The sequence below is a fragment of the Sebastes fasciatus genome, chromosome 12 (assembly GCF_043250625.1).
Source record: "Sebastes fasciatus isolate fSebFas1 chromosome 12, fSebFas1.pri, whole genome shotgun sequence".
In the NCBI taxonomy this organism is placed as follows: Eukaryota; Metazoa; Chordata; class Actinopteri; order Perciformes; family Sebastidae; genus Sebastes; species Sebastes fasciatus.
In genome coordinates, this window is record NC_133806.1 from 33,259,768 (window position 1) to 33,275,893 (window position 16,126).

Below are 16,126 nucleotides of genomic sequence, written 5' to 3' on the forward strand. Positions count from 1 at the left end.
ATATGACCCTGCCGTCCAGATGTGGGTGTGTCCTGTTGCAGCTCGCCAGTCAAAAATGGTTGGCAAGCGACCTCTTGCGACCTCAAGTGCTCCGAAGCTGCAAAAACAGCTGTAGGAAATTGAGAGAGCAAACTTAGAAACGAGTGATTGGGATTGCCTGCTGAAATTGCAGACTGAGTAATGTTCAGAATTTGTTTTGTGCTCTCTCAAATCTTTGTCGTCAATATACTGCCATTCTCTGTGAGATTAGTCTAGAAAAAGAACAAGTCACCCAACATAGACAAACAGGAAAGTTGGAGGAAAATGTTTGCTTCTTTGTCTGCAGAATTGATCAAGTTATTTCTTAGTTGAAGAACTTTGAGTTCACAGAGTTTGATTATGTCTTTGCAGCAAAAAAACACACTTTAACCAATTTAGAATTAGTTTGACATTTGATTGCATTGCCAAGATCGTGGCTTTATTACTCATGTCAGATGACAACATTGTCTCTCTGTTTCTTCTCCATTTTAAGTTGCCATTCAAGAAATTGAATATGTCTGCAATATTCATATTGATAGGAATATGTGTTTCAGAGGCCTCCGCGGTCACTAAGGTCACCAAACCCACCCAGCACACGAGGGGTGATGCAAGTTCTGTTTTATGGTGGATTTCCCCTGAAACAAACCAGCGTGCAGCCAAAACAAACTCCTGCTGATGGTTTGCCTCTTGCCTCCGGTCTCTCTGGCCTGCTTCTAGACAGCAGCCGAGGGACCCTCACCGCTCGGAGGGAGGAGCGAAGGAGTCCTCCGGCCCTCCCACCGGCTATAAGACCAGGGGCAGACGGAAACACTCAGACAGCAGGCACACGTGGAGCAAAGAGGCCGGGAGAGAGAAGGACGTGGAGAGAGAGAGAGAGAGAGAGAGAGAGAGAGAGAGAGAGAGAGAGAGAGAGAGAGAGAGAGAGAGAGAGAGAGAGAGAGAGAGAGACTGTAAAACTGCTGCCACAGACTGGGAGTAGTTTTTGCTGTTGGGATTGAAACAGACAAATATAGAAACAAAGGACCAACAAAGAGGTTTAGAGAAGAAAAAGAAGACAAAATCAACAGCCATTTGACTTCTACGTGCCATTTTAAATTTGGCTTTCTTCCAAAGGATTAGCAGAAAGAAGAACTGACCTTTGGGATGTGAAGTGTTTTTGTATAAACTAAGAGAGAAAAACACAGCAGTTCTGAGGTCAAGTCGCTCTTGACCACTGACTAAGGATCAACTCGCTGATCTTTTAAACCAAGCTCTGCATCATAAGAGCTACATCTGACTCACCTGGCTTCACTCATTTTGTAAAGAAGAGAAGTTTTGGGGTAAAGTAAAGATTTAAAGGGTGGGCGCCTTCAGTCAGCAACATCAGCAGAAAATTTGCCAACAACTTCCGATAACAAACTTGCAAACGTTACTAGTTGAACCTCAACAAGTGGAAGTCTCACAAGGATTGACCAGTAGCTGACAGAGCGTTAACGGTGAAGATGACATTCGCCATGCTGCGCACGGCGCCTCCCGCAGGCCGCTTCTTGTACGGCGACATCGCCCTCCTCTCCGAAGACGACGACGAGAACGGGAGCGAGGGGTCAGGCTCCGAGGAGCGAACCACCAACTCCTCCAACTTCCGCCTGTCCTCCTCATCGCCATCTGCCTTTCACATCAAGATGAACAGGAAGAGGAAGCTGTGTGGGGCAGGAGGCGGCGGAGGGCTAGACGTGGGGGCCATGATGGGGAGGCTCATCCCCCCGGGGTCTCCCCCCCTTCCCGAGGGTCGCCAGAGGAACGCAGCCAACGCGCGGGAGAGAGATCGCACCAATTCTGTCAACACGGCTTTCACAGCGCTGCGCACACTCATCCCCACCGAGCCTGCAGACAGGTACTGAGTCAAACTGAGTCAGGACTTTTTGTCCGATGCAAAAATATGTTCTTAAAAATATTAGGACTACGTTTTTTTCAATCTGGGAACCAGAATAAATAATCCCTAATGAAGTTCTGGATAGCATGCACCTTTAATCACAATTGAATCATTTTTATGACAGGCCTGTTATCTAATTTAGGAAACACTGCATTTAGTTATGAGGATATTTACTATAATAGATGTGTCATAGAGTTACTCACATATTCAACATCTTGCATCACTGCCTATATGTTCTATATATGTAGCACCTTATTTTGAAATGCTATTGAAAAGTGCATCAATGTTGTGACAATGCATGATTTGTTTTTTTCAAATTACTATACACTTATAACTAAATATTATGTTTTAATTAATACCATAAATCTCCCCCTGATTTGGTGATTAGGAAGCTGTCGAAGATCGAGACACTACGTCTGGCCAGCAGCTACATCAGCCACCTGGGGAACGTCCTGCTCCTGGGCGAGGGGCTTCACGATGGACAACCGTGCCACGCTCCCTCACCACCGTTCTTCCACGTTAACTCCTCCCCCAACCGAGGATCTGACCAATCAGCTCAGCCGAAGCACATCTGTACTTTCTGCCTCAGCAACCAGAGGAAAATGGTGAGCAGACGAAAATAACATAAATATATATAGAATATAAATCAATTAGCAAGAAAAAAGGCCAAATCAAATGAAACAAAAATTCTGCATTTCGTAAGATCTCCAACAAAACGGTGGTATAAGTATTATACTAAGAAAAATTAAAGAAAATGTATAAAGCTTTTTATTATCGCTGACCTTAACAACTAGAATACATACTAGAATAATAACTATAATACATTTCTTTAGTTACTTTCAACTTAAAAAATAGAAAAAGCTCAGATTTAATCAAAGAGAAAGCTGATCATACTGTAGTGTGAAGCTTTGTGTGGGAAACCGTGCAGTGCTGTAGGGTCAATTTGGTGTTTAAAGCCGACCTGAGATCAGTGACTGTGCCTATAAACCTGATTGGCCCTGAGGGACATTAAAAGCAGAACCTCTTTAAAGTCCTCTGTTGGGGTGAAGGACTGCGTATTATTGTTCTGTTGGGGGTTGGTTTTACTCCGAGCAGGTGGCTTGAAAGTTCAAGGTGCTTTCTTGTTTTTGTGTCAGAGGAACTACAGTAAGAGAGGTGGCCGAGAGCACGCAGCCTTTTTCACCGTAACTGCAAGATGTGCACAACTGTAGTGGGGTTTTTTTCTTTCTTTTTTTAAATATGAATTTAAAGTTTATAAGGGTATTTATGCAGCGAGTGAGATTTATGACCAGGAGCCCATGAAATCCATCCAAAACCATGTGTATAATTTCAAGAATGTATTGACGTCAGCCTGAATATGAGGAGCTTTTAATCATAACTGCTGCAGAACTGACCTGAGATACAAAGATTAGTAACTGGCAATAACTTTGATCCACTGAACAGGGATGTCATATGTACATTTAACTAACATACTGCAAGTGTCAAGAACATTTTCCAAAAGCACTTTCAGGGCGTTATTGTACTAAGCCATAGGTTTATACATTTTAACTATTATATTAACTATACATATTAACAGCTTAACTATTCAGGAATAAATTCAAGTCAGGGAGACGGCGCAAAACAAACTACAATCACACAGATTTCTCATTTCACTGTCACAGATAGCATTTCAGATTGGAGTTTCGTAGCAGTTGTGACACCTCCTCCACTGCTGCGCTGCCGGTCTACACCTTTAATAGAGATACAGAAAAGGAGAACATGATCCAGTGCGAAGCTCAACTCACATTTGATTGATTCAACACAGGAAATAAACATAATCAAGAACACTCCTAGCAAAAGAAAGTCGTCAGTCTGATGAGAAATCACAGGGAATGAAGAATTCAGCTGACTGAAATCAAATGTACATGACTGCAGCTCCGACCTCAACAAACACCACCAGTCTGTGCTGAAGATGATAGAGAGGTGACGTCCACTCAACTTTTCCCCCTCTAACCTAGCCGCTGCCCATTTAGGAGGATTTATGGGTAAGGAGCTGACATCTGGCAGACTCCCCCGTTACCCCAGCAGTGTGTGAAAGCTAATACCCTCCTCAGTGTCTAAACCCGGAGACCCTTTAGCTGGGGGATAACCTGAGTCTCAGCAGTGTGCGTCTCCCCCTCCCTCCTGCCTCCCCTCTGAACCTCTGTGAGTGAAAGCCTAGACGTCCTCAGCGTCTGAAACCCAGACACCCTCGGCTGGGAGATAACTAGCCCAAAATCACTACTGCTCTCTCTCTCTCTCTCCTCGGTCTCTTTTTCTTTTTGCTTCAGTTTGATCTCCCTGAGTATTTATTCTCTTCGCCCTCCTCATTCTGCTTCACTTTTTCCTCTCGTTCCCCCCCGCCCACCTCTCCCTTAGCTCTCTGCATATCGATCAGCCTGGTGGAGGTCAGAGCTGTCAGTAGGAGCTGTGTAATACTATCTGCTGCTGTCAACTCACCGCTGCAGACGCACGACTGACCTGTAAACGCATGCTGGGTAGAAAACAATTTGGAAACTTTCTCATGTCAAAACCTTCAACGGTGGACACTTTGACCAAGTCTGTCTCACTGGACGCCAGTCACATTGTGCTGTTTCCCATTAGCTCAGTAACAGATCACTTTTCTCTGTACTTTGACTGTTTTCATGTAGTGATTAGATGAGCCCAGGTGAAAGTCATTATCTCTTGATCATCCCTCCATTGATATCCCTAAAAAGGTGTACACACCGTTCACAAATGAGGAGACAGGCGATGAGTTAGAGAAAGTTTTAAGTTAGATGTGGTTTGTGCAGAAGGAGTGAAAAGACATCACATATGTATGTTCAGTATAACTTTCATATACTGTATCATATAAAATAATCCTCCCTGCTGGGTTCAGCTGACAAATATATAGTTTAATTTTTTTTAAATGGCTCAGTAAATTCATAAAACAGCTGGGCACGGTAGGTTTTAGCAAATGTTGCTCAAACAGGAGTAAAAAGTGACTATTTTCAGCGGTGTATTAATACACATTTGGTGCCCTGGTTAGCGTTTACAGCAGCAGGACGCCGTATGTGGGATTAACTCCAAACAAACTGCCCATGATTATCATAATGAAGGAACATTTCACCCAGTGCAGCGCTGCGGCTTGTAGTTGTATTTTCATAGTTTTTGGACAACAATGGAACAGGACTAAGTTACTGTATATCAGGTTTTAAATACACACACAATAAGTGTTAATAGAATCAGTTCATTAGTCGTGTTTCCATTCAATTGTCAAACGAATTTTAAGCAAACTTTTTAAATGTTGTAAAAAAAGAAATGTGTTTTCTTTGCGTTTCCATCAACTGGTTTGGAGCGAATAAACTCGACTTCAGCGTAGTTTGGTCAGAAGTTGCCGCCATAGGCTACGCATGGCTGTAATCTGCCAGTAAACAGATCTTAGAAGAAGTTGCGAACTGGAAACAAAACAAGTCAGCTTGGTTCTAACGATAGACAAATGGAGAGAGGTCTTCAGAAATTTGTTTCAATTGGGCAAGTTTTAGTAGTTCTTTCATGTCAGCTAGGGTTGGCATGTTTCATGCTGTCCGAAGGCAAAGACAATATAAATATACAAAAATATGCCGACAGCAGAAACAGCTGTTCGCTACTTCAGAATTTATTCGGCAAAGGCGTTTCCATAATCCATTTAGGGCATTCACTCTTTGACAAAGGCAAAAAACACCTGAAGCGAGCATAACAACTTTTTTCGCAATTGATGAAGTTTTATAGAATTTTGCCGTTTTCATACAGCTTTTCTAATAAAATACTTCAAAATGCGAATAAAAATATGTGAATGGAAACACAGCTATTGTTGGTTTTGGTCTTTTCACAGAAATTGTTGACAGCAAGAAAAATGTAGAATATCACCAGACTTCATCATAAGGGATCCCGGGCTCTCCTGGCATATAAATGGTTAACTCTGATTGGAAGAACCTGAGAGAATTTAATTTTCCCTGGAAAAGTGGCTGTACAGTGCGTCTAAGTGGGCTAAAGGGCAGAGTCGGTGCTGGTGATTACAGAGAGGAAACGATTGTGAAGGTAAAATGAGACTTTGTGTCCTGAGTGCTCTCTTTGTATGTTTTTCTGGTCATTGAGGTTCATCACAGCTGTCAGCTCTGCTTAGAACAGCTGCTTCAATTATGCTTATTTCCAATGTGGGAGAGGGCAAAAGTGAGAAAAGTACACGCTCATTTCCTCTTATTATGTGTGTATACAGTATAACTGTTTCAAAACAAACAGTCTTGTTAGTAATGACTACTGCACAGAGAGGGCTGAACTAGTACAGGTTACATATTCAGTGGAACACTAATGTGGTTTCATTATCTGTGTGTGACTTTATGCACAAGATTCAGAAAGAAAATTAATTTTATACAGGTGAAGGGTGTATGATTTACTCTCTTCCAGAAAACGATACGGTGATAGTGAGATTGAAAATGATTCCTCACTGTTGCTGTCCTGTGAAAACATGTTTGTTTTTTGTAATGGTTTATTAAGATTTAAGAAGTTGGAGATTATTTTTTTCAACCCATAAATGAGTAAACACTTCATCCTTCAGTTTATCTGAGCAAATCAAACATCACAACATTTTTGAAATACATGGTTTATGGACAGCGACACATTGCTTCTCTACAGATGTTTAGGGCCAATTGGAGAACTTTTTCTTAGTGAGACCCTTTGAATATCGTTGCTGCTCAGATTCACTATGGTGAATATCGTGCAAATCTATGCTTCCACACTACTAGATACTCTTTTCCCCCCTCCTGTTGTCAGGTATAGAGCCATACACTGTGGGACATTTCAGTATCTTTTTGATCAGAAGCCAAGATATCCCTCGGGCGTGCACATATATCTAATAACATCATTTTGATTTAAAAAAAAAAAAACTGTTGTGGGGTTGAGCACCAGCAGTTTGGCATGGACACACTGGAGCGCAGCCATCGCATACTGCCGCCTCTGATAAATGCTGTAAAAAACATGGGACGCTCCTGATGGCTACATCTGTAAATGAGATGTACAGGGCCGAGGATGGAGGGTTGAGGTGAGCAGAGGGCTGCAGCTTAAATCCCTGCGCTGTCTGGTTGATTGATGCAGATATCCTGTGTGCTCGGCCTCTCTGCTTCTGCTGATCGCTGCGACTGTCAGGTGCCTGCACTCAACCTACTGCAGGAAACCTGCACGATTACTTTTCTAATCATTGTGGTGTTATTATCTCAACTATAAGTCACCTTTAATGACCTTGAAATTCAGTTGAGCATCTGCAGCGCTACTTAAAAGACATATTTATGAGTATCCGTTTAATGCTACTAGCAATTCTTTGATACAAAACAAAAACAAAGCTTTTTAAAATTACGTTGATCTGTCTGCTTTGTTGTCTTTAGCGCTTGAAGAATTTTTACAGCTTCCTCTGCAACTCTAGCTTATTTCTTTTGGCCCGAAACAGTGAGAGGGTCAATCCAATTCAACGGCGAGTGTAAACAGAAAAAGCGATTCATGTGCCAGTAACGGCAATCATGCTGAACTTTTTCCTTTTTAAGCAGCATATGACAAGTCCCAACATTTTCCAATATTTAAAATTTTTAAAGAAGCTCATTTGATGAATTAAAAGAGAATTTATATGCTTGGAAACAAAATAAAAAATCTGTCAAAAATATAACTACTATGATACTTATAGTGCGGTTGCTGTAAATAGACCATTGTTCCTTTTGTGATGGTTGCATTTAGTTGAGTTTACGAGCATTTTTAGACGCAACCCTGATTTAACTCCAACTTGAAGGAATCTTATTTATTTGGAATTTCTAGATATTAAAAAGCAAACATAACAAATGATGAATACGGCTCTTAATATCACGAACAGTTCTAATTTACATCTGAGCCGCTGTAAAACTTTTATATGTGATGATTTTTGTGGGTGGCTGGAAAAGCTGGGCGTATGGAGAGACGGTGGCACTAAAACTGCACCATGCAACTGGAAACTGACTTATCTGTACTTGTGTGTGTTTGTGTGTGAGTGTAAATGTGGGACAGTGTGTTTATGTGTGTGTGTGGTTGGGAGAAAGAGAGGGAGTGAGTCTGTATATCTGTGTGTGTGTGTGTGTGTGTGTGTGTGTGTGTGTGTGTGTGTGCGTGTGTGTGTGTGTGTGTGCGTGCGTGTGTGTGTGTGTGTGCGTGTGCGTGTGCGTGTGCATGTGTTACTTTGAGATGGATGTGAGTGACATAGAGTGAGATTTTTACATTCATGTATATATACAGTACACACACACACACACACACACACACTGGCTGGCTCTCTGTGTCTGGAAGTCATTGGCAGCGCAGAGCGGAGCAACAAATGAGCTAATTGTTCTGTAAATGATTTATCCTCTGCTGAGGCCTGTACAGCCAGTGTTTAATTCAGCCGCTGCTATTAGAAACACATTGACGTCGGGCTTTGATGGTGATGTTAAAGAAGCCTGGAAACCGCTCTCTGTGAAACGCCCTCGCAGCTCACACACACACACACTCACACCCACACATATGACACATGCAGGCACACACATGCACGACCATAGAAATACTGACACACTCTCACATACAGCGCACCGCTCTCACAGACTTTTATCAAAAGCAGTTCATTCTACCTTGATTTTTTTTTTCTAGTCTTTTCAGCCAGACGGCAGTTCATTGCTTCTTTCTAGCCACCACCCCCCCCTCAAAAAAAAACCTCATATATGATTACTCACTTAAGGAGCGCTGGATCACGACTGTGCTTTCAACACTTTCTAAACTAATGGTGTGCAGGAAGTTGTGGAAAGAGAGATGGAGAAGGAGAGAAAGAGAGGCAGATAAATAGCCGACGACTCGGCGGGATAATCAACTTTGCTATTTATCCTCCAGTTTGGACAGTTGGTTTTCGACTGCGCCGAAACTACACTTTGCTTCTTTATAGAGATCAAATGAACCGTGCACCTTAAGAGAGCCTAAATGCATGAATAGGACATGTGCAGGAGAACACTAATGACTGTGGTTTTTACAGTCGTTTGGTTATTAGTCTGTTTTCACTGGAAAAAAGCATTACGTCACTTGTGTGCATGAAGTAAACGTTTCGAGGTCATAGATGAAAACTAAATTACCCTCATTTGCTGATAATGCTGGTGTTGACTTGGAGGTAATGTGTTGTGCCTCGTGAGCAAGCGCGTTGCCTGTTTGCCTCTCATTTCAAGCTAAGCTAATGAGGTGTGCATCGAAGGTAGCTAATATACTGCAGGCAATTTTCAAATATATTCTTGCCCACGTTCGGTGTGTGTGAGCTTTGTGTATGGCTGTGTGCCGTCGTCATGCATGGGCCCGTCTGTATATTCTCAGCACAGATGGAAGCAGTTAAACCCTAATTTAACACCAACAGAAGAAGTCGTGTCAGATAACTAACAAAATCTATTAGCAAAGCTATCATTCTGTTGTCATTCGGTCTCCAGGGAGAGGCTTGCTCACGGAGCAAATTAAAACAAAAATACAGGAATATGAGCCAGGCAAAGAGCACATCTAAAATATATCTGTAACACAGAGAAAAACTGTTTAAATAGCGCAGTTTCTTAAGACAATATCTACTGAAGCTAATGACATATTGGCTGTCGCAGGGTGCTCATCTTAGCGCTGATGATAAAGTGCTGGTTAGTGCGTAGCATAGCAGAATGAAGTCATCTGAGACTGGCAAAAATGAAGTGGGGCGTTATAAGAGATTATTAAAATGTGGGAACAATTAAACGCATGTGTGGCTGGCTGGTGAGAATTACATCTGATTAGGCAATCTAAGATAAATCAAGTGTTTTTCAGAAGCCATCAGGAGGCTTATTAGCAAACCACAGTGAGCACGAAGTACACGTCTGATGCATCCAAGCCACATAATAGCAGACTGTGGCTCATTTGGTGTGTTAGTTAGTTTAATTTAAACGTCTGATGTTCTATTTATTGCACTGCTTTAACGTATGTCTATGTTCCTGTAAGGGATGATCATTCATGAGGGTAATTACAGCTTCTATTGGACACTTGAGGGAACTGACGCATGTTCACATATTTTCAGTCGATAAACTAAAGGCATATTAGCAGTTTTTCATTTCATGGTTGAATACCAATCTCCTTATACGATTGTCGGGCCAGTGCCAAAGTGGAATTATTTTTTCCAACCAGTCATCCCTCTCTTCATGCAGCCAGAAACTAAATTAGATGTTTGTATTTGACAGAATGGCTTAACGCAGGAAAAAGAGAGCGAGAGAGAGAGAGAGCATGGAAAATCCACAGTTATAGGTAAAGGAACAGCCCCGGATTGAGTTTCGGAAAAACAATATTAAAGTTTGAATGTGCGGAGTTGATAAGATGCTGCGAAAGAGAGCGTTCACTATTTTCATATTAAAGTTAAGACGGGTTCCTTTCACCTTGATAAAACAATAATATTGTTCCAGTGTGGTAATATCATCACATCGTATCTAAAGTAAACATCATCAGGTAATCATATTAGTGTCGGACAGATCACCCCCCGGGGAAGTCACTGGTATGTCTGTGTGTGTGTGGGTGTTTGGAGGAAGAGGGAGCAGAGATGTCATCCGACCATGCTCTATTAGTCTTCAGGAGATTGTTTTGACTACCAGGCCAGCCTTAAACCCCCCCACCCCCTCCTCCTGTTTTGACTGAACCAGTCACACTCCAGCTGAACCGCCTTCACCAGCTACAGCTGTGCTTCCCTAAACTATCGCTGAGTGCTCACAGTGGGCCGATTCCTGCTGATTCCACAGTAATTTGATGTAATTCGGTGAATCGTCCAATTGTCATGCATCGTTTTTGAGTGAGATTATTTCATGTACCCACTTTCTCTAACCTGCCTCAAGTGCTTTCATTTCCACAGATAAATACCGACAGTTTTCCACAGCGCCTTCCAGCACGCTGCACTTGTCTCATCCAGCTGTTGGTTTTATAGTTTGTGTTAGTAGAAAGCACAATAACAGCAATGCAATAAACGTTTTCCAGGCTGTGTGTGAAACGTATTCACAACTCAGAGACTATTCCATAGAGTAAATATGTGTCACTTGACAGAAGTATGTAAGGCACTATTCGCAGGTCATTTAGGTAGAGCTGCAACAATTAATTGATTAGTTGTCAACTATTTAAATTAATCACCAACTATTTAACTATTTAATCGGTTTGAGTCATTTAAAAAAAAAAAAAAGTCAAAGTTCTCCGATTCCAGCTTCTTGAATATGAATATTTTCTGTTTTCTTTCCTCCTCTGTGACAGTAAACTGAATATCTTTGAGTTCTGGACAAAACAAGACATTTGAGGACGTCATCTTGGGCTTTTAGGAAACACATTTTTCACAATTTTTTGACATTTTATATACCAAACAACTAATAATTGACAAATTAATTGACAGTGAAAATAGTTATTAGTTGCAGGCCTTACAATTAGGCCTCCAGACACTACTCTGGCAGCCTAAATGTACCCTTTTTTCCCATCTGTGAATGATGGTTTTAGCTCCTGTAGTAGTTGTTCACTACTTCTTATACTACATGGTGGGATAATTCAATCTTGTGAAGGGCTCATTGCATGGGTGGAATACGGTCTCCAAAAAAGAACAAAAATGCAAGTCTCCCTCAAATCCAAGGCACACTGTAGTGTTTGAACAAAATTAAAATGTTTTTATTTTACATGGCAATAATTGTTTAAAATGACCAACCTGTTCAGGGTCGCTGTCCGCATTCAGCAGTAGCTTGCACACCTATACTGCGTTACACTAATCAGTAGAGTGGGAGGGTGGTGGTACATGGTGGGATAATTTGAGTACGCTATATGCAGTCCTGTCCCCTAGAAATTACATTGATATACGTCTTACTACTTGTTTGGTTGTTTTGTTTTGCATGTGGTGAAATTGAGGCAACAGAGTATTTTTGTTTTATTTAGGAAAAGATTGGTTTTGATTAAATGATAACAAAAACAAAGTGGGTTTTTTTGTGCCTTAAGTCACTTTTGGCTTTTTCACTATTCAACCAAACATCTCAAACTTAAACATAACTGTAAAACTGTTGAATTAGGCTTCAGCAGATATTGCATTGCGTATATTGTAGGAAAACAAATAAAATACATTGTCATTGAATTTGTACGTTCAGTACCAACACTTTGAGACTCGGTAGATATGTTGATACAAAATAGAAAATTTACACAAAAACTAACTAGTAACAAGTCTTGTGGCTGCTATGAATTCTGGTATATCAACTACCAAACAAAATGATGGTAATGGGTTCATGTCTAGATGATAGCAATCTAGTAATGATCCTCTGCTCCAGCTGGAGGAAGAATTGACAACAATAGTTCCTGTGTCTCCTCACGCTCACCTCAATCAGTGGGAGGACCGATTCCTGTCCAAATCCTATGATCTCACGCTCTCATTACCTCCTGATCCCCTTCCAAACACCTACCCACCTTTGTTGATGTCAGTCAAATGGATTTTTCCAAACACCTACACCTTGTGCACGGTCTGAGAGGAAATGTGTAACAGGTGTTCGGCTGATGAGAGGAAGGCGAGCGGTGGGGGGGGGCGAGAGGGTTAGTCGAGACGATATGAGAAGGGGAAAGAAAAGTCAGGAGAGGACAGGACTGCAGAGAACTTGATCCACACTCTAGTGATCATTTTCACCATCCTATGAAATTAAGTTTTCACTTGCAAAAAGAATATAGAGAGGACTTTTTTTTTACATATTTCTCCATGAAAGTTGACCACAAATTGGGTTATAAAAGCCTACGATCATTTTCCAGCATCAGCCCTGAAAAGTAATTAGTAAGACGGGGATGACGTGTGCTGCGTATCACTCAACGGTGTGTTCGATAAAACCCCTCGACTGCAGCTTGAAAAGCGAGTGGTAGATGGTCTGAGAAGTGAGCAGAGCAGAGGTTAGGTGAGGAGGGAAAATGTGATGTTATTTTCCTGGCCAGATAGAGAAAGTCTTCTCACCAGCCAGGAAATCAAGGCCTCTCTGTGTCTTGATACCGCAGATAAATGAGAAGCATATCATCATGCCGAGCCGTCACGCATCGGCTCATGATGTCACTCCTCAGGCTGTAATAAAGTCAGCTACCACAATTAATGTACAGCATGCATGCTACTGCACAGAATGTGTTTGCAGTCGAGGTTAATTTACTTTATCAACCGTGGTAAAGTTCATACAGTACAACACCATATAAATTTACTGTGCCAGTGATGGCAGTAAAACAGGATCTATTTCCCCAATATGCACTCCATTTTCCTGGAGGGTTATTTCATGACACTATAAAGAAGGTGGTTGACATCAAAGAGCAGTCTTGCCCAACTCGCCATATTTAATATTTGAGTAAGGGGTGGAAATTGTCCCATACCTGTACTATTTTAGAAACTTTGCAGAAAGATTCTGTTGAAACTACCAGACCACCCGATTCGATGATTATCAGGCCATTAAATAGGCATTATCAGTCGCTATAAGCACCATACTTATGGGCCATTAGGGGCCTATTACGCCTACCACGTTGTGAAAGTGAAAGCAACACGTTCTAACACGTGAAACTGAACAAAACTGCAACTTTAGGCAACAAAATCACTTAGTAAAAGGCAGGGTTGACAATGTTCTCCAGTCTAAACTATATGTTCTATTGGTTGAAATGGTCTTTACACCCCGACAGCGATCCATTACTGATGAGCTCTGAAAAAGGACCAGAAAAGAGCCGTCATCTGTAGCTGCTGTAATCCTGTAAAACGTCTACCAATCACTGCCAATCACTGTGTTCTTTAATACCTTCCTTTGCTAATCTACCATGTGAATAGATGATAAAACCTTCTATTGGGTGTAGTAGGCCCCTATTGACCCAGATCTATGGTGCTTATAGCCACCAATAACATGTAATGCCTAGCCTGACCACCACAGGCTATGATAAAATGGTACAAAGACATAGAAATAGAAATATGGAAATGAGTATTAGCATGTCTTTGCTAATGTGCCGCTAGCTGTGTCCCCCTGTTTCTAGTCTTTATGCTAAGCTAAACTAAGCTGTACTATTCCTGTAGATTGATTTCAGTGTTGAATCCTCAATGATGTGAGATGTTGTTTGTCTCTCTTGCAGAACAAAGACAGAGACCGGAAGACGGCCATCAGAAGTTAGCAATGAGGACACAAACCACACGGATGAAATGCAGTGATTTCACTGCAACTTGAAGACTTATCAGACTTGTGATGCATTTCAAAAGACTTTTTGAAGGACTTTTTTTAGCACTTCCAGGACTTTTCAAGGAACTTTTAACCAAGCATTTCTTTTTTTCTTACTTTTTTATATAGCTTTACAAGAACTTTTTACTTTTTAGGGTGTTTTCAAATATGTTTGAAACACTTCTGAAACTACTTTTTTTAAAGGGCTTTCACATGCTTATCAAGACCATGACGAACCTTTCAACAACATTTATAAGAGACTTTTTACTGTATTGTTCAAAGACTCCGTGACTCTTTGTTCAGAGTCTAAGGAACTTGTGGCACATGATCGAAAAACACACAGCTTTTGATGAATACAATTTTGTCTTTCATAGGTTCTGTGTGTTATTAATGTGTAAACTGAAATATAAATGTATATTTATGTGACATAACATTATATAATGAAACTATGTTATTTAACCGGCATTGACATTCATGACAAATAATGTATAAAGGTGCAAAACATTGGCTATTGACACAATTTATGGCATTAGACAAAAAAAAAGAACATGCTGGAACTTTAGTGGTATTGGTTATTTCTGATGATCATCTCTGAAAATGTCCTAATGCTGGAAAATAACTCAAGATGACCAATAAATTGTTTGTATATCTGGGAGTAAATTTCATTCATATGTTGGTGGTATTTTGAGCCTATTTTCTTCTCAAATCTCGAGTTCAAACCAATAAACATTAAAAAAGTTTATATTGTAAAACTATCCAGATGGTGGCTCCATCCAGGCTGCAGCTTCTAGGTCTGAGAAGTGAAGCCAATGCTGAAGTACCTTAAACTTGCATTCTTTCTAACAGCCAGCAGGGGGTGACTCCTCTGGTTGCTAAAAGAAGTCTGATTGTATAGAAGTCTTTGAGAAAATGAGCCTACTTCTCTCTTGATTTATTACCTCAGTAAACATTGTAAACATGAGTTTATGGTCTCAATCGCTAGTTTCAAGTCTTCTTCAATACAGCATGATGTTCACTTAGTAAATTATGGTCCCATTTAGGGTCAGATAGACCATAAAGCAGGGGATGCTTTAGGGCGGGGCTACCTCCTGACTTTAACCCTTTCACAGTGTATTTTTAGTTCATGAAAGTTAATCATAACCTTTTTGGTCGCCTAAAAGTGTCTTATTCAGCGTTCAGTTGTACTTAGCTTTGTCCTCTTGTGTCACTGCTGGTTGCAAAAAAACAAGATGGTGACGACCAAAATGCCGAACTTGAGGCTTCAAAACGCCAATGGATGGCGTCACGGTGACTACGTCCACTTCTTATATACAGTCAATGGTTCCATCATACTTTTGCTCAGCAGCTAGAGGAGAGATCATTTTGAAGTTTCAAATAAAGTGACTACACCTGTAGCTCACATCAGCCTAACTCCTAGTTTAACCTTTCTCTCTCTAACACCCCCTCTTTCTCGCTGTCTTTCTTCTTTTCTGGGGCACCAAGATCAGAGCAAGCAGAGAAAGACAGGGTTTGAAGATGAGGCGGACGGGAGGGGTTTGAAGAGCAGAGGAAAGGCGAGCAGAAGAGCGAGGAAGAAAAAAGAAGGGGGAGCAGAATTGAATCTGCAGGTATGGCTGCTTGGACATCTGCCCGTGTCCCCTCGCTGTCCTCTTCTTTACCTTTCCACATGCTCTTTCTGTCTTCTCTCCTCTCCTCCTCTGCTCTTCCTCTCTTTTCCCTGGAGTACCACTGGCCAGAGTCTGGTTGGTGATGGCTTTCCAGCGTGTTTAGCCACGCACCGCTTACCCTCTGCTTGCCTCGTCTTTCTTTTTATCTCTTTGTATGTATGAATGTATCTAATCTAGCTTTTCTTGTCTTCTGCCTTTTTCTCACTACCTTTTCCAATCTTTCCCTCCTTCCCTCAGCATCTCTCTACTCTGTTTTTCTCCGAATCTGTCCACTGCCTTTATGGAAAATGATC

General features: G+C 41.3%; 1 protein-coding gene across 1 annotated transcript; it reads left to right on the top strand.

Annotated features, from left to right (window-relative positions):
- The first annotated feature begins 841 nt into the window (after positions 1–841).
- Positions 842–14,866, top strand: LOC141779780 (basic helix-loop-helix transcription factor scleraxis-like). Its single transcript, XM_074654797.1, has 3 exons — positions 842–1,891; positions 2,319–2,535; positions 14,084–14,866. Exons 1-3 carry the CDS (start codon positions 1,500–1,502, stop codon positions 14,120–14,122), a joined length of 648 nt encoding a protein of 215 aa, XP_074510898.1. The 5' UTR covers positions 842–1,499; the 3' UTR covers positions 14,123–14,866.
- Positions 14,867–16,126: the final 1,260 nt, after the last annotated feature.

What these genes read in the sequence shown, in the direction of transcription:
- LOC141779780 (XM_074654797.1), top strand. Translation starts at nt 1,500, where the DNA reads ATGACATTCGCCATGCTGCGCACGGCGCCTCCCGCAGGCCGCTTCTTG. An exon ending in CCCACCGAGCCTGCAGACAG is followed by an intron (nt 1,892 to 2,318) that starts GTACTGAGTCAA and finishes TTTGGTGATTAG; the next exon opens with GAAGCTGTCGAAGATCGAGA. An exon ending in TCAGCAACCAGAGGAAAATG is followed by an intron (nt 2,536 to 14,083) that starts GTGAGCAGACGA and finishes TCTCTCTTGCAG; the next exon opens with AACAAAGACAGAGACCGGAA.